An 18,746-nucleotide genomic window follows, 5' to 3' on the forward strand; every position below is an offset into this window, starting at 1 on the left:
GAATCCTAAAATATAGTGACCAAAGGAGAGAATGACAACCGACAAGGGAGGACAGACAGGCATAAGCCAAATCATGCAGGTTACCTAAAACCAGAAGCTTAAAAACAGGAGGTCACCAAAGCAGCAATCATTAAGCAGTACAGCCATATTATCTGACTTAAATATTTTTAAGTTCTAAATATTTGTAAACTAAGCACACTACAAAATATAATGAAAGACATAATTTAAGGCTAACTCTGTCATCATATATTAATATTTAGCAAGTTGGTGTCAGACAAATAGCATAATAATCTAGTCAGATTAGTCATTCACTCACTCATAAAGCATTTAGTGAGTTCCTGCTCTGTGCCAGACACTTCTCTGGGTGCTAGAAATACGAACATGGTAGTGGTGATGTCATCTTCCACTCTGAGCAGTAAATACAAAACTAATAATGGTGATGTCATTCTCTACTTTGAGCAACCCAGTCTTATTGTATTAGAACCAACTCTGGTGTGTGGTAAAAATGCAGACATCAAGGAAGAAAAAAAAAGCAAACATCTGGGTCCCACATATCAGCAAGTCTAACTCAAAAGTTTTATGGTAATCCCTCACCACACTTTGAAAAACATAAGTGAGGAAGTTTATCAAAATCACATGTAATTTATAAATTACATCTCCCCATTTTCCTTGAGCCATTATAATTAGGAGTATATAATATGGCATAGGGTGTGCTGGGGTGTGTATGTGCGTGACTAGTAGAAGGAGTATACAATATGGCATAGGGTGTGTGCGTGTGTGTGTGTGTGTGTGTTGGGAGGTTTAATCATAATTGCCAAGGAGGAAGTAAGAATTTCTGCAAACCGGAGGTTCTCAAAGTCCAAGACCCTTTTGACTAGTAGAAGGAGTATACAATATGGCATGGGGTGTGTGTGTGGCATAGGGTGTGTGTGGGGGGTGTGTGTGAGGTTCTCAAAGTCCAAGACCCTTTTGACTAGTAGAAGGAGTATACAATGTGGCATAGGGTGTGTGTGTGTGTGTGTGTGTATTGTGAGGTTTAATCATAATTGCCAAGAAAGAAATAAGAATTTCTGCAAACCGGAGGTTTTCAAAGTCCAAGTGCATGCGTGTGTGTGTGTGTGTGTGTGTGTGTGTGTCTGTGTGTGTGAGGTGTAATCATAATTGCCAAGGAAGAAGTAAGAGTTTCTACAAACCGGAGGTTTTCAAAGTCCGTGTGTGTGCGTGCGTGCGTGCATGTGTGTGTGTGTGTGTGCGGTTTAATCATAATCCGTGTGTGTGTGTGTGTGTGTGTGAGGTTTAATCATAATTGCCAAGGAAGAAGTAAGAATTTCTGCAAACCGCAGGTTCGCAAAGTCCAAGACCCTTTCAAAAGGTCCATCAAGTCAAAACCATTTTCAAAATACTAAAAACATTATTTGCTTGTTTCACTGTATTGGCACTCATTGAGATTCACTCACTGGCATTGACTCGATGGTTCAAAAGTAATGGTAGACATCTTAGCATTAGTACCACACTATACTAGTAGTCAGGAGAAGGCAATGGCACCCCACTCCAGTACTTTTGCCTGGAAAATCCCATGGACGGAGGAGCCTGGTAGGCTGCAGTCCATGGGGTCGCTAAGAGTCAGGCACGACTGAGCGACTTCACTTTCACTTTTCACTTTCTTGCGTTGGAGAAGGAAATGGCAACCCACTCCAGTGTTCTTGCCTGGAGAATCCCAGGGACAGGGGAGCCTGGTGGGCTGCTGTCTATGGGGTCGCACAGAGTTGGACACAACTGAAGCGACTTAGCAGCAGCAGCAGCATACTAGTAGTCATTACATTCTTCACCACCCCACACTAACCACCATTCAAAAAGTTTCATTAAAAAATACCTTTGACCAAACTGTACCTATAAATATACACATTTTATAAAATATCTAGCCTTGACTACACACTTTCTTAATATTCTGTGTTGAATGGTTGTCCCAGGGCACTTACACAACTGCACTGCAAGCCATGTTTTTATAGAAAATTATTTTTCTTGAAAGAACGATTCATAGACAAATGGTTACTTTATCCTGGGTATTTAGCAGATATTTCCTTGAAATAACATCAAGGAAAACAACTGTCAATATCTATTGCTAACTACAAAATTCAAGCTTTGAGAAAAGCAGAATTTTGCAAACTTGTTTCTCCCACTGTAGATTTAAAAGCTTCCTACTTTATCACTTTTCTGACGAGTATGTGAAATTAACAAATGTGATTCTTTAACACTGAATAATAAAACATGTAAACACTCGTCAGATCTGCATAACCCAAGGAACAAATATTTTCCAAATGATTAATGCAAGGGGTTAAAAAATCCTGCGTGGATGGAAACATTCAAAGTGGAGGACAGACCAACTGATCTTGAAAACTTCATTTCACTGCCATGATTTCAAATTTCACACTGCAATAAAATCTTTCTGAAACTGGAGTTCACCATCAAGGAGCACATTGTTTTGATTTAGTTGACAGTTTCACAGGTATGTTAAAAAAGTGTAACTTATTGGATGTCAACTATATGTCTGTAAAAGTTTAAAAAATAATAAACTACCACTTGAGTTCTTGTATAGCATCAAAGAATAGCCACAATTATCTGAACAGTCTATTAAAATACTCTGTTCTTTTCTAACTACATATCTGTATGAGACCAGAATTTTCTCATATGCTTCAAGTAAAATAACATTAGAAAATGCAGTAACAGATATGAAAATCCAGCTGTTTTCTATCAAGCTAGACATTAAATATATTTGCAAAAATGTTAATAAATGTCAATCACCTTACACCTGAAACTAACACAACACTGTAAATCAACTCTGCTCCAATAAAATTTTCTTAAAAATGCTACTTATGTTAACATGGAATGGGCTTATTGTTGTTATTTTAAATGAATTAAATGTAAATATTTCTTAAGTTCCTCAGTTTCAATCTCTAATTTGATAGGTATTAATAGACATAATCCACAAAAAACAAGTTTTGTGAGGTTATCAATAATTTTGAAAAAATATCTGCTGTAACATGAAAGTGTTGAAAGTGTTAGCCGCTGAGTTATGTCCAACTCTTTGCGACCTCATGGACTGTAGCTCACCAGGCTCCTCAGTCCATGGGATTTTCTTTTAAATATTTTTATTTATTTATTTGGCTGCACTGGGTCTTAGTTGTGGCATGTGGGATCTAGTTCCCTGACCAGGGGTCAAACCTGGAGCCCCTGCATTGGCAGCACAGAATATTAGCCACTGAACCAATAGGGAAGTCCCTGTCCAGGGAATTTTTCAGGCACTGGAAAAATTTTGCAGGCACTGGATACTGGAGAGGGGTGCCACTTCCTTCTCCAGGGGAATCTTCCCAACCCAAGGATAGAACCCGGATCACCAGCAATGCAGGCAGATTCTTTACTGTCTGGGCCACTAAAAAGATCTCCAATTATTAAAAGTGTAAATACAAAAAGGCAAAGACAAAACATGAGAGACTGGCATTTTACACTTTAGCTTCCATTTGCTGAAAAGGGGGAGAAAATAATGGCATGTCCATATGTGCTTGTATATGCATGAACACTGGGAACTCAAGAATCTGATAAAGCGAAGCGGAATATGGGATACACAAAAAGGTACCAGAATGAGACTTCTCAATGAATTACCTTTAATCTTAAAACACACAAAATGTATTTTTAAACTTTTAATTTATAGTCTAATTTAAAGGACATAATCCTAAAGCCAGTATTAAGCCATAATTCAAATGCCTTTTCAATTTTTAGGCGCTCAGAAAACAAAAATATTTAACCTTTTTTTTCCCCTCTCTGAAGCAAAACAGTATCACTAGCAACTATCAATAAATACTTATGCCAGAAGAATAAGTATCTAAATTAATCCATCACCTAAAAGAAATAGTAATGAATAAATTAATTATTAAGAAAATACTGGGAGTTCCCTGGTGATCTAGTGGTTAGGATTCAGGACTTTTCACTGCCATGGTTCCACTTCAACCCCTGGTCAGGGAACTGAGATTCCACAAGTCGCACAGTGTAGAAAGGAAAGGAAGAAAGAAAGAAATATTCAGGTGAAACCATGAAATCAGCAGTTATTTTAATTCTTTTATACTTCAAAGATGTCACTGATAGAATTAAAAGCAAAATTAGATACTGCACAAGAAAAAAAAAAAAAGAATCAGTGAATTGGGAAGATAAAGCAAAAGAAATTATCCAAAAGTAAGCAGAGAGAAAAAAAAGAATTCTCAGTGAACTGTGGTTCAATATTAAGCTATCTAACATACTTTTGTTTGGAGTCTAGAAAACAAAGGAAGTGAAAAAGAAAAACATATGAGATGATAATGATGACTGTTTTTCCAAATTTGCTGCAAACTACAGCCCACACATCTTGAGAAACCTGACAAATCCGAAACAGGACTAAATTCAAAGAAAATTATTCAAAGGCACATGATAATAGACTAGCAGGAAAATGGTAATAACTTTTTAAAATCTTAAAGTAACCAGATGAAAAAAAGACACCCTGAATTCACAGGAACAAATATTTTAAAATCACAGAATTCTCAGAATCTGTGCAAGCCAAAATACAACAGAACATTTATAAAATGCTAAAAGAAGTAATGTCAACATATCTACTGAATTCAATACCTACCAAACTACCTTTCAAAAACAGAGTAAAAAAAAGCTATAGAAATCAGGGACTTCCCTGGTGGTCCAGTGGCTAAGATTCTGTGCTGCCAATAGAGGGGGCCCAGGTTCAATCCCTGGTCAGAAAATTAGATTACACATGCCAGAACTAAAACCCTCCGCAGCCAAATAAATATTACAAAAAAAAAAAAAAAGCTACAGAAATCAAAACAGTGTGGTTGTGCATATCCCCTGGTGGTCCACTGGTTAGAAACCCACACTTTCATTGCCAACGGTGCAGGTTCAATCCCTGGTTGGAAAACTAAGATCCTGCAAGTCGTGAGGCAGTCAAAAAAAAAAAAACCACAAATAAATAAAATAGAAGATTATGGTAGTGACATAGGACAGACAGAAAGACCAATGGAATAGAACTAAGAATCCAGAAATAAACCCAAAAATCTATGAACTATTGGTTTGAATTTTCAACGGATAAAGAATAATCTCTTCAACAAACAGTACTGAGACAGCTAGACTATCCATGAGCAAAAGAATGAAGTTGATCTTAACCCACTCCATTTACAAAACTTATATCGAAATGGATCAATAACCTAAATGTTAAAACTAAAACTCTCAGAATACAAAGGCAAATCTTCATAACCTTGGATTTGCCAATGGTTTTCTAGAAATGATATCAAAGCATGAGTAACAAAAAAAAAGACAATACTAAACTTTGCAAAATTAAAAACTGCACGTGAAAGAATATTATCAAGAAAGTAAAAAGGCAATCTGTAGGATGGGAGAAAATCCTAGCAAATCATATATCTGATAAAGGATTTCTTTCCAGAATATTACAGATATTACAAACTCTTACAGGTCAACAACAACAAAAAAGCAAACAACCCAATTCAAAAATGGGCAAAGGACCTGAAGATACTTCTCCAAAGATGATTACAGATGGCCAATAAGCACATGAAAAGGTATTTAACATAATTAGTCATTCAGTTCAGTTCAGTTGCTCAGTCGTGTCCGACTCTTTGCGACCCCATGAATCGCAGCACGCCAGGCCTCCCTGTCCATCACCATCTCCCGGAGTTCACCCAGACTCACGTCCATCGAGTCAGTGATGCCATCCAGCCATCTCATCCTCTGTCGTCCCCTTCTCCTCCTGCCCCCAATCCCTCCCAGCATCACAGTCTTTTCCAGTGAGTCAACTCTTCGCATGAGGTGGCCAAAGTATTGGAGTTTCAGCTTTAGCATCATTCCTTCCAAAGAAATCCCAGGGCTGGTTTCCTTCAGAATGGACTGGTTGGATCTCCTTGCAGTCCAAGGGACTCTCAAGAGTCTTCTCCAACACCACAGTTCAGACGCATCAATTCTTCGGCACTCAGCCTTCTTCAGAGTCCAACTCTCACATCCATACATGACCACAGGAAAAACCATAGCCTTGACTAGGTGGACCTTAGTCGGCAAAGTAATGTCTCTGCTTTTGAATATACTATCTAGGTGGTCATAACTTTTCTTCCAAGGAGTATGCGTCTTTTAATTTCATGGCTGCAATCACCATCTGCAGTGATTTTGGAGCCCCCCAAAATAAAGTCTGACACTGTTTCCACTGTTCCCCCATCTATTTCCCATGAAGTGATGGGACCGGATGCCATGATCTTCTTTTTCTGAATGTTGAGCTTTAAGCCAACTTTTTCACTCTCCTCTTTCACTTTCATCAAGAGGTTTTTTAGTTCCTCTTCAGTAATTAGAAAAATACAAATCAAAACCATAATGATACAAACTCAGTCTTTAGGATGACTATTATTTAAAAAAAAAAAAGGAAAATAACAAGTGTTGCCAACGTTGTGAAAAAAAAAAAACAGAAACCCCACACACTGCTGGTAGAAATGTAAAATGGTGCAACTGCTGTGGAAATCAGCTTGGTGTTTTGTCAAAAAGTTAAAACACAGCATTACTATAAAGTGAAGTCACTCAGTCATGTCTGACTCTTTGCGACCCTATGGACTGTAGCCTACCAGACTCCTCTGTCCATGGGATTTTCCATGGGTCCTGGAGTGGGTTGCCATTTCCTTCTCCAGGGGATCTTCCCAACCCAGGTATTGAACTATATGACCCAGCAATTCTACTTCTAGATAGATATAAAAAATAACTAAAAGCAAGATTCAAGCAGACAGTTGTACACCAACATTCACAGCAATGTCACTCACAAAAGTCAACCGGTAGAAATAACGGAAACGTCTGTCAACAAATAAATGAATAAGTAAACTGTGGTATATCATACAATGGGTAGTACTCATTTTTAGAAAAGAATTCTGCTAACATGCTACAACCTAAATGAACTCTGGAAACATGCCAAGTTAAATAAATCAGACATAAAAGGACAAATACTGTATGAATTCACTTAAATGCACCAAGGACAGGCAAAACCATAGATAAAAAAGACGGGTTGCCACGGCTGAAGAAAGGGGTCAACAGAGAGTTAACTGCTTAAAGCGTACAAACCTCCAGTGGGAAAGATGAAAACATTCTAGAAATGGGTGCTGGAGATGGTTGTAAATAACACAAATGTGCTGATGTCAGAAAAGTAGACAAATAGAAATTGGTAAAATAGTAAATTTTGTTACATATATTCCACCACAATTTTTTTAGGTGTCTTTGTATACCTGGGGCCTTGCCAGATAGTGTATGCCAACAATGTGACTTACTGTGAACTCCTATTTTTGTTCTCCTGCTAACCTGGGCCACATTGTATCAGTATGACCTCTGCAGGAGACAGGAGGGCTAGAGACTGAGTAGCTAGTCACAAAAGTGCCCATGCCTACAGACTGACCCTCAATAAAAACCTGGGTACCAAGGCCCGGCTGAGCTTCCCTGGTTGGCAGTATTTCACGCTTGCTGTCACGCATCACTGAGAGGACAACTGGACACTCACACCTGGTTCCTCCTGGACTCCACTATACGTACTTTTCCTCATTTTAATCTGTATTCTTTCTCTGTAATAAACCCCATCTGTAAGTATAACTGCTTTGATCCTTCTAACAAATCATCAAACCTGAAGGTGGTCTTGGTGACCCTTGACACACAAGGAAAAGCATATACCATATGTAAATATTAACCACAAGGAAGCTGGACTGGCTTCATTAATACAAAACAAGAAACAACTCAAATTAAGAAATACTACCAAACAGAAAGAGGAACATGTACTGTCATGCTCAGTTCACCAAGAAAGTGTAACTCCTAACAGGTATATCAGAAAACAGAGATTCACAAAACTTGAAGCAACAAATCAACAAAACTAAAAGAGAAAAATAGACAAATCCAGAATTACAGTTGGAATTTTAATACTCCTCTCAGGAATGGACAGACAAAAAAGGAAAATCAATAGGAAAGTTAGAAGACTTAAATACAACAACCCAACTTAACCTAATTAATATTTAGAGCGCATTCTACCTCACAACTACAAAAAACATACATTATTTTCAAACAAACACAGAACACTCACCAAGACAGACCATGTAATGAGCCATAAAACAAGTCCATTGTTAGATATCTGAGCCCAGGGGAGAAAAACAGATGCATCATTTCCTAAACTTATCTGACCATAAACCCTTTCTGCAAAGGCATCTCCAAGGACTATTGTTTCTCAGAACACTTTGGGAAAACCTATTCCATTCATTTTCAATGTCTCCCCCTAAGTCTCCTCCTAACTGTGACTAACAAGAGTCAATAAATAACACCCTTTCCTTGACTTCCCAGCCAGGATTAGTTAACACTTTGTTATTAACTACTTTGTTAGTTAACAACTTGGCTGTTCAGTAGCTCAGTCATGTCCGACTCTGCAACCCATGGACTGCCGCTTGCCAGGTTTCCCTTTCCCTCACTATTTCCCGGAGTTTGCTCAAGCAAACTCATGTCCATGGAGTCGGTGATGCCATCCAACCATCTCATCCTCTGTCGTCCCCTTCTCTTCCCGCCCTCAATCTTTCCCAGCATCAGGGTCTTTTCCAAAGAGTCGGCTCTTCGCATCAGGTGGCCAAAGTATTGGAGCTTCAGCTTCAGCATCAGTCCTTCTAATGAATATTCAGGGATGATCTCCTCTAGGGCTGACTGATTTGATCTCCTTGCAGGCCAAGGGACTCTCAAGAATCTTCTCCAGCACCACAGTTTGAAGGCATCAATTATTCGGCGCTCAGCCTTTTTTACTGTCCAGCTTTCACATCCATGCATGAAGACATCATGAAGTATACACAAAAGTCCTAAGGCAGGTATAAGCTTGACGTATTTGTGGAACAAGAAGGGGGCCTGAATGGCTGGAACAGCATAAGGTAAACAAAAGGCAATATGAGATAAAATGAGAACGTTGAGCAGAGGTGAATGCATGTAAAACCTTCTAAGCCTTGGCAAGGATTTTTAAGTACGATTTTAAATATTAATATGATAGGATTTTTAGAAAATAATATTATCTTATTTACATTTTGAAAAGATCTCTCAGGCTGCTGTGTAAAGAATAGAATGGGAACTAGGCAACCAGTTAGGAAGCTCTGGGAGCAGGGTAAGAGACGGCTAAGACCAGAGTCGCTTAAACCAGATTAAATGTGCTTTTCTAAGAAAAAAAACTATATAAATTGTGTTGAGATGCCTTAAAGCATTTTCCCTACTTGGCTCCCAGGACACCTTCTCCTCACCAGAAGCTTCATCTATCTTCCTTACATGATAACCCTCACCTCCTCAAGTGCGAAGTGTTCTAAGGCTCACTCACAAACCTCTTTTTTTCTGGCTACTTTGATTTCTACAGTGATCTCATCCAGACACTTGGCTTCAAATATATTATCTGCGTGCATGCTCACATGCTCAGTCGTGCTCAACTCTTTGCAACCCCATGTACTGTAGCCAGCCAGACTCCTCTGTCCATGGAACTTTCCAGGCAAGAATACTAGAGTGGGTTGCCATTTCCTCCTCCGCGGGATCTTCTCAACCCAGGGACTGAACCCATGTTCCCGCCACCTCCTGCATTAGTAGGCGAATTCTTTACTGCTGAGCCATCCAACATGATGATAATTCCCAATCTTATATCTCCACCCTAGGCGTCTCCCCTAAACTCCAGACTCACATATTCACTTAACTATAAAGCACACATCTCAAACTTAACAGACCAAAATCAAGCTTCTAACCTTCCCCCTCCAAACCTGTTTCTCTTCCTTATCTCAGATAACAGCAATTCCATTATTGCAATCTCAGGGATAAACCTTAGAGCTATCCATGACTCTTCTCTGCCTCTCATATCTCACTTTGAGTATGTCAGCAAATCCTTTTGACTCTACCATCGAAATATATCCAATAATCAACCACTTCTTATTCTCCCTCACAGCTATTACTCAATCCATCCCCACCTGTAAGATGGAGTGCTACTTTCCTCTTAACTGTTGGTGCAGGCCTTGCCACTGCTTTCACCACACCCCAACTCTAGTCTACTCTTAACATAGCAGTCAAGCTGTTAGAGTTCAGTCTAAATTAGATCCTGTCATGAACTGCTCAAAATCTTCCAATGGCTATCTCACTCAAGTCCTCACACTGGTCTTCCAGACCCAATATCATCTGACCACAACACCTTTGTGCCTCTGCCCCAGCTATTTTATTTTCCTCTTAACCTCATATCAAACCACCTCATGTCACTTCATTCTAGTTGCAATGACCTTCTTGCATTCCTCAAATACTCCAGGCCTGCTCTAGCCACAGTACCTTTGAACTTGCTGTACCCTTGACCTGAAATTATATAGAATACAAGGCTTGTTCTTTCACCTACTTCTTCACTCAAATGTAGGTCCAGTGAAGTCAACCCTTTCCTTGCCATTTAAAATTCCTCCCATTCTTCAACATTCCTCTTGCGTCAGCTCTTTGCTTTGTAGTTCTCCAAAGCACTTTCCTCTATCTAATGTACTTTATGTTTTACTTACCTTATTTATAGCCTGTCTCCAACGAGAATATAAACTCTATAGCGATTCTGTCTGTTTCATCTTCTTCTAGGCACCTGTCCCTAGAGTAGTACCTTTCAGACAGAACTGAGTCTGTCCAATACTGATAAATATGTTAAATAAAGCCTCTACAGAAGTGTCAAGTTTTGTTAGGCCCAAATTCAAATCCTAGATTTGATTTAATCCTTGATTAATTAAATTCTACCAATTCTCTTGTCAGTTTTTATACCATATCAATAATACTCAATATTTCATAAATGTTTTTTAATCACGTTTTTATTATTTTATAATATATTTACCTGACAATTATAGAGGTGCTTACTGATTCCAAATAGCTCAACTTCTTACTTACTCTGGCATTACTATAATTAGAAAGAACACTAGGCTTCAGCTACAAGTCCTAGGTTCAAATTCTAGCTCTACCACTTAACAGCAGATGACTCAGGCAATTTAGTCTCCTTCAAGTCTTATTAGTTTCTCATGAATAAAATAGCAAAGTGGGGGTGGATTAATGACCTGCCCACCCTACCTGTCCTACACCTAATCATAAGATTATTCTGAAAATAAAAATGTGTGAGACAATGCTTTACAAACCATAAATGAAATATAAGTGCCAATTAAATGCAAATATTGTAGTAAGGGAAAAACCTGACTGGAACAGAAAATCTCAGTGTTTGGGAAAGCATACTTACTCGCCCCTAGTCTCAGAGTCAGACTGGCTCTTCCACTTACTATACCTTAAACAACTTAAACAGGTTTCTCAAACTCTCTGAGTCATGGTTTCCACATCCATAAATGCAGATAATACCAAACTTGTAGCAGCCTTTTGAAGATTAGAAGTTACATACACATATATGTAAATACAACTACAGAATACATTTAACAAATGACATCTTTATTTGGTGTCTTGACTTTCTTCAAAATAGACAAAAACTCAAAAGTAGATAATATAAACTACACCACGAAGGTAGGGAAGATTTTTGACTTGGAAACTGCACGTGAAAGGACAAGAGAGAAAGTGAGAGAGAGGTAATTAAGCAATAATCTCAACAATTTACCTAAGAAATTCGTTCTTTCTTTCTTGTCTTTCTCCAACATAAAATAACAAGATGAAGCACAAAGAAGAAAGTTCATTTCAAAACTAAATACTATACAGTATTTTCTCTTCAAAGAATGTGTTTGTTTCTCACACACCAAGATATATTTTGACACTCTAGAACTCAAGATACAAGCAATAAAAAAAGGTTGTGGTTTTCCAATGATAGAACCCTGATATAATTCTATTAAATATATTCATGAAATACAACAGAAAGAATTAAAACAACTTAAAAAAGCAAACTGCTATTAAGATATATCAAACAAACATTTCAAGAATACTTTATGAAATCATTAGACTCTGATATATTTCCTTACTTCTATGGCACTAGTGATTATAAGCTATAACAACCAATTTCCGGGGGCGGGGGGGAATACTCCCACATTATATACACACTTAAGATATAAAATATACCAATTTCAGAAAACATTAAAATGTAATACATCCCTCAGAGATGTTGAAAATGTTCTGTTTCTTGAGCTGGAGATAGCTACAGAGTATGTTATATTTCTGGATATTCATCAAAGTGTACCACCCATTTTACACACTTATTTATAATTTTTCTATATGTACATTTCAAAATAAATCTATGTAACCCACCAAAACCATACAGATACAGCTATCAAGCAAATGAATTACTGATCTTACTATGAAAGGTGAAAAGAAAGCTTTTAAAAGAAAACATAGCAAAGTTAAATTTCATGGGTAGAGATTTCATAAATGGAAACAAAAGAACAATAACCAATTGTTAACCAGACTTCTTTAAATTGAAGAACTTTTGAGTCACCAAGACACCAAGATCCTGAAAAAGCTACAGAGCAGAAGATATCTGCAATACTCCTATCTAAAAAGACTATATCCAAAATACATAAAGAACTACATCAACACGGAAAAAGTAAATACTCTAGTAGAAAAAGGGCAAAAGACTTAAAATACATTTCACAAAAGCAGAAGTTCAAATGGCTAATATAAAAAGATGCTCAATTTCAACAGTCATCGGGAAAATAAAAACTACAATCAATGTCACTACACAGCCTCCCAGCAATAACCAAAAATAAAAAGACTGACAATACCAAGTGTTGGCAAAGATGTGGAACAACTGGAACGCTCTCACACACTGCCGGAGGGAGTATAAGTTTATGAAACCACTTGGCAGAACTTCAGCAAAATCTACTAAAAATGAATATATCATAGCCATAACTATGACCTTTCCACTTAAGGTACATACCCAATAAAAATGCATATATGTGTTCATCAGGAAGTAAGAGTACAAAAATTTCCAAAGCGGCAAAACTGTAAATAATGTAAATGTCCATCAACAGTAGAATGGAAAAACTGTGGTTTACTCATAGAATAGAATCAGTTCAGTTCAGTTGCTCAGTCGTGTCCGACTCTTTGTGACCCCATGAATCGCAGCACACCAGGCCTCCCTGTCCATCACCAACTCCCGGAGTCTACCCAAACTCCCGTCCATTGAGTCGATGATGCCATCCAGCCAACTCATCCTCTGTCGTCCCCTTCTCCTCCTGCCCCCAATCCCTCCCAGCATCACAGTCTTTTCAAATGAGTCAACTCTTCCCATGAGGTGGCCAAAGTATTGGAGTTTCAGCTTCAGCATCAGTCCTTCCAAAGAACACCCAGGACTGATCTCCTTCAGGATGGACTGGCTGGATCTCCTTGCAGTCCAAGGGACTCTCAAGAGTCTTCTCCAACACCGCAGTTCAAAAGCATCAATTCTTCAGCACTCAGCTTATAGCTCAGTTTGTAAAGACTTTGCCTGCAGTGCAGGAGACCCGGGTTCAATTCCTGGGTTGGGAAGATCCCCTGGAAAAGGAAATGGCAACCCACTCCAGTAATCTTGCCTGGAGAATCCCATGGACAGAGGAGCCTGGCAGGCTACAGTCCATGGGGTTGCAAGAGACGGACACAACTTAGCGACAAACCCCCCAAACATTAGAATAGAATACAATAATAATAAACAAACCACAGTAAAACATGAATTAATCTCAAACATAATGTTGAGCAAAAGAAGCTCAAACAAGATATACTACATGATTCCTTTTATACAGAGTTCAAAAACAGACAAAACTTCCCTATGGTGTTAGAATACAAGGAATACAGTGCAAGTTGAGAATTCCAGTACTGACATTTGCTGAGCTGGCTGCTACTTACAATGATATCCCTATTTTGTGAAACTTCAATTGGCTGTACACTTTTCTCTATGTATGTCATATTTCTTTAAAAACCTTATATGAAATACAGTCCCCCTAACTAGTGAATCAAGATTTCTAATCCTTTTCTACCAAGATTCTTCACCTACATCATGCTCAGAGACTTAACTAGCAATGGTCCTATATGACGCCCAATGCTCTTAGGGATTCAGACATCAATATCTTTGTCCGAATCTCCTATATGCCAAGTACTTTAATGTTCACTTGTTCAGATACTTATTGAATATCTACTAAGTTGTACAAAACCAGCGCTGAGAACTTAAGGTATAAAAAAAATTAGTAGCAAATGATCCCTGGCTTCTAGTTCATAATCTTACAAAAGACCACACACATGGATAACAAGGTAAATGTATAGAGATACACACCGGATATTATGGGAACACAAAGGAACATCAACGACAGACAGTGGGAGGAAAGGCATCAGGGTAGGCTTCTAGGAGGTGTTAACACCTGAGTCCTTAAAACATTAGAAGTTATCCTGGTGAAGTGCATTCCAACAGAGAAAATAGCTCGAATAAAAACACAGTGATAAGAAACAGCATAGTGTATTTAAAGAAACAATGAACAGCTGTTAGACATCGCTTAAGAGTAGTAAAAGGGAGAACTAGGATGGGACTGGGGGAAGTGGCAAGAGATAGAAAGATGCCAAGTCATAAAGGACTTAGACCTTATCCAACAGGCAAGATGGGCCAGTGAGGATTATGCAAAGAAATTATGTGGTCAGAGAGATTATCCAGGGAGCAATGCAGAGCATAGACTTAAGAGGAATCAAGCTGGCAGAAAGAACAGCAGTTAGGAGAGAGTTATAACTGTCCAGATAGAAGATAAGGGCCTGAAACAATGAAATGAAAGATACAACACACCCAGAAACAAATACAGAATACAGTCATTATACTGCTGATCTAGAAGTCACATTGAGAACCACTAACGTATACTATGTGTCAACGATTTTTTTCTGTAGGCCAATAAATAGTAAAAACTTTAGGCTTTACAAGCCACATACAGTCTCTACTGCACTTCTTGGTTTTTTTTAAACCCTTTAAAAATGAAAAACCATACTTCACTAGTGGACTTTACAAAAAAAAAAAGTCACAGGCTGGATTTGGACTGCAGGCAATGTGAGTTTGCTGATCCCTGCTGTACACCCATAAAGAAGTGAGGATTAACCGTCCTATGAGATTAATTTTCCTAAAATGTTTCTTGTGTATCAGTGCCCCACTCAGAAACTTCTGCACTGGTCGTGACTGCCCACTGCATAAGTCAAATCCCTATGAATGCATAGGGATCTACACCCTAGCTTCAACCAGGTCCTTGAACCACACCCCTGTGAGAACCTTCCATTCTTGTTAAACTGACCTACTTATACTCACCTGCCTCTGTATCTTTGTGGTGTTCCCCAATATACTTTCCCCTTTCCAAAGCTACCCAAATACCCTTCCTTCGAAACATAATTCTAATCTTTTGAAGTGATTCCACCCTCCTCCTAGCTCCTAGAAGCACTGCTTCAATTTATCTGATATTTACTTGCTGTCCTGAGTTACTACTTACTTCAAATTATCTTCCTGGAGGGCAGGGAATACTTGATACTTCTATCAATGGATCTAGCATATAGCTAGATGAAGATGTGTGTTATAAAACACATATATGTGTGCATACACTTTTTTTTCTGAACTAGCTATATAAATGAAGCATACTTTATTTCTCTCTTTTATCAGTAATTGAACACTTCAATTCTACAGACATAATCATTTAAATGCTGTAGGAACTACAGAATGACAATCCAAAAGCATGTCTCCTATTATATGTTTTTAGGGTTAGTTTAAGGGAACAACAATAACACAAGTAAAATTTTTCCAATGGTCAATGGTACCAATCTAGGTACACTGGGGTCTAGGGGTCACTAGATTAAATCAAAATTTACTTACATATCTTTTTACTCATTTTTAAAACATGAAATCAGCTTTTAAAACTAAATTGTTTTAAATTAACCCTTAATTATTACTTAAGTCACACACACACACAAGCCACACATGGTCTGAATTTTTTTTAACAATAAACTTCTCCATGACAACTCACATTACCAAAATGACATTGACTTCATTCAGAATTTAGAGAAATGAGAATATAGTTTAAAAATTTTTTTAAGTTGTCCATTTTAGTTCACTATTGATAGTTTTAAAAACACAATGTCTTGAGCTAGATTAAAGAATTCTTAACATTGAGAAATTACTGAAGACTTTTCAAGTCTGAAGTGTGAACTATGCCTTATTTTACTATGAAAAGAATGTTCAAGAACCTATAAAAATTGCTCCAGAATCATTTGCCCACAGTTCAATGCAAACTACAAAAGAAGTTTAAAACACTTTTGAAAGGTATAGAAGACAAATTAACCAAAAGATGGTCATGAAAGTGAAAACTGAGACTCTGTAACGCTTCAGAACACACTGAAGAAAAAACGTTTAGTGACTTACAACCTTGAAAAGACTATTATTCATTGATAAATTTAATAGTAATAGTGCACTGACTGGAAGAGAAACCCAGGAACCAGTGACTCCCATTCCTGTTCTGCCACTGGTCTGTACAGAATCTTGGGCACATATGCATAAATTGAACAAGAAAAGCTTAGCTAACATTCCAGGTTGTGAGACCTGATGAAATATTTATGAAGTACTTTGGGACCATGAGGGAAGCCACTGTAACCATGAAAAGTCATCTGCTTAATGCAAAACTATAGCTACCTGTTAGGCCTACAAATCCTTTGTGTCTTCTTAACACAGGAAATCTTCAGTGAGTCAGTAAAGTGCATGCATTTAATGAGAGCTTAGCAACCTCAGAGAAATTAATTATCTTGCAAATCTTTGTCTTCTCACAAACCATGTCACTGTCCAACCCAACCATTTGCAAACGAAAACATGATCTCACTCACATTAAAGAGTTGGGTCTAGTTATTGATAAGCCAGTACCAAATGAAGGAAAATTCAGGAATCACAGTGGAACTTTGTCACTTAACAGAAATGTGACTCCAGAAAGTAATCCCCCCAAACAGTCGTTCCAACCAGAGCTTTATTAAAGGGAAAATCCCTACACTCTTTTACATAAAGAGCTCTAAAATGTTTTTGGACAGTGTCGACAGAAGATTAAATTCACTCAAAACCTGACCACCGCGTTCGTTATTTCCAGCACCTGCTCGGTGTTGAGGCTTGAGAGGCCGCTCAGGAAAAGTGCTGATGCCATCTCCAGCTGCCCCTTTCGTGAATGACAGTAACAATGAAAACACCGACAAAAGAGCTGGGAGGCCACCCCAAGCCCCTGCTTAACAGTACTCCTACCCTACCCCCAACGGGCTGAGCTGCAAATCCCAGGAAAGGGCCTCCTCTCCCAGATCTCCCAAGCCCAGACCTTGCCTCCAGTCTGACAAGCGAAAAAGTACTACCCTTCACTCCTCTCAAGACGGCAGAGCACCTGAAGAGGTGAGGGAGAATGCGGCCTCCCGTTCTCAACTGTCGGGGTGGGGTGGGGGGTGGAGAGGGCGAAGGGTGCCTGGCAGGAGGCGGGCGAGCAGAGCCCGGGTGCACCCGGGAGGCTGAGAACTCCCCGGGTCCCGCGGGCGCCGTTCGGGCAGGAGAGGAGAGGAGAGGAGACGGGAGGGGAGGGAAGGGGAGAGGAGGAAGGCGCGTCCCTCCCGCGGCCGGAGGGTCGCGCGGGGGAAGCGGGACTCGGGCGCCTGGTGAACGGTCCTCCCCAGGGTGGCTGCGGCCGGCCACCCGCTTCCCGGGAGCTGGAGGAGGCGACGAGGCTCGGTCGGGTAGCACATTCTTTGCCCAAGCCGGGTCCCGAGGGAGGGCGCAGGCTGCCGAGGAGGCAACTCTCCCTCTCGCCCAACTCCGGGCAGAGCGTGAGGGTGCCCGGCCCCCCGGGCTGCCCGGCAGGATGCCGCCCGGGTCGGGCAGGCGGCGAGGCCGGCCTCCGGCCCGCTCCCTCCCCACGCGGTCCGCGGCCGGCGGCCGTCCGCGCCCTCGTCCCTCCCGCCGCCGCGCGGGGCCGGGCCGCCGACCTCGGGCGGCCGGGCGCCGGGCCAGGCGGCGGCGGCGGCGGGCGGGCCGGCCGGCCTGGGGCCCTACCTGAGGCTGTGTACCAGCTCCCGGCGTGACTGGCTTCCCGGCAGACCACTCGGTTGGACATCTTGGTGCCTGTGCCGCCTATGGTGCACGAGGATGAATGAGGAGGCGGCGGCGGCAGCGGCGGCAGGAGCGGCTCCGCGAGGGGACGAGACACCGCGGGCCCAGCCCAGGAGGAGGCGGCAGCGGGGAGGGGATCGACCCGGCCCAGGAGGAGGAGGAAGAGGAGGAGGCGGCGGCCCGGGAGGAGGAGGAGGAGATGGCAGCCGGGGCGGTGGCGGCGGCGGCAACAATCACCACAAACTCGGGCGGCCGCCGGAAGACGGGGCCCGCGGCGGCCTCACACCGAAGCTCGGAGAGCCGTGGCCCCGGCCCCCGGAGTCGCCGCTGCTCCCCAGCGGGGGCTGGTTCCTCCGAGCCGCCCCCACGGCCCCCTCCCTTCCCGGTCGGCCTCCCCGAGCCACCGCCGGTGACCCCACCCCCGTGACTCCACGCCCGCCCCCTCCCCCCACCCCCGGCGGGACTCCCCGCACCCACCCCCACCCCCACCCCCGGCCGGGCCCTCCTGCCCGCCCGGCTGCCGGCCCGCCGGCCCCGCCCCGCCCCGCTCCTCCTCCGGCTGCGCGGCGAGGTCAACGGCGGACACCGGACAGGCCAGACGGCATCTGGGGTCGGGCGGCCCCGCGAGGAA

At 41.1% G+C, this 18,746-nt stretch overlaps 1 protein-coding gene across 2 annotated transcripts in view; it reads right to left on the bottom strand.

The window, feature by feature from the left end:
• MEMO1 (mediator of cell motility 1) overlaps window positions 1-18,388 on the bottom strand; it is a 110,850-nt gene extending 92,462 nt beyond the window's left edge. Inside the window, exon 1 of one of the 2 annotated variants that reach the window (XM_052648314.1) lies at window positions 18,059-18,388. In XM_052648314.1, the coding sequence (XP_052504274.1) occupies window positions 18,059-18,119 (61 nt within the window). In that variant the 5' untranslated portion in view covers window positions 18,120-18,388. The remainder of the gene's footprint in view (window positions 1-18,058) is intronic. The other variant, XM_052648313.1, reaches the window with a different exon arrangement.
• Between the last annotated feature and the right edge of the window lie 358 nt (window positions 18,389-18,746).

This window comes from Budorcas taxicolor, chromosome 11 (genome assembly GCF_023091745.1).
Source record: "Budorcas taxicolor isolate Tak-1 chromosome 11, Takin1.1, whole genome shotgun sequence".
NCBI lineage: Eukaryota > Metazoa > Chordata > Mammalia > Artiodactyla > Bovidae > Budorcas > Budorcas taxicolor.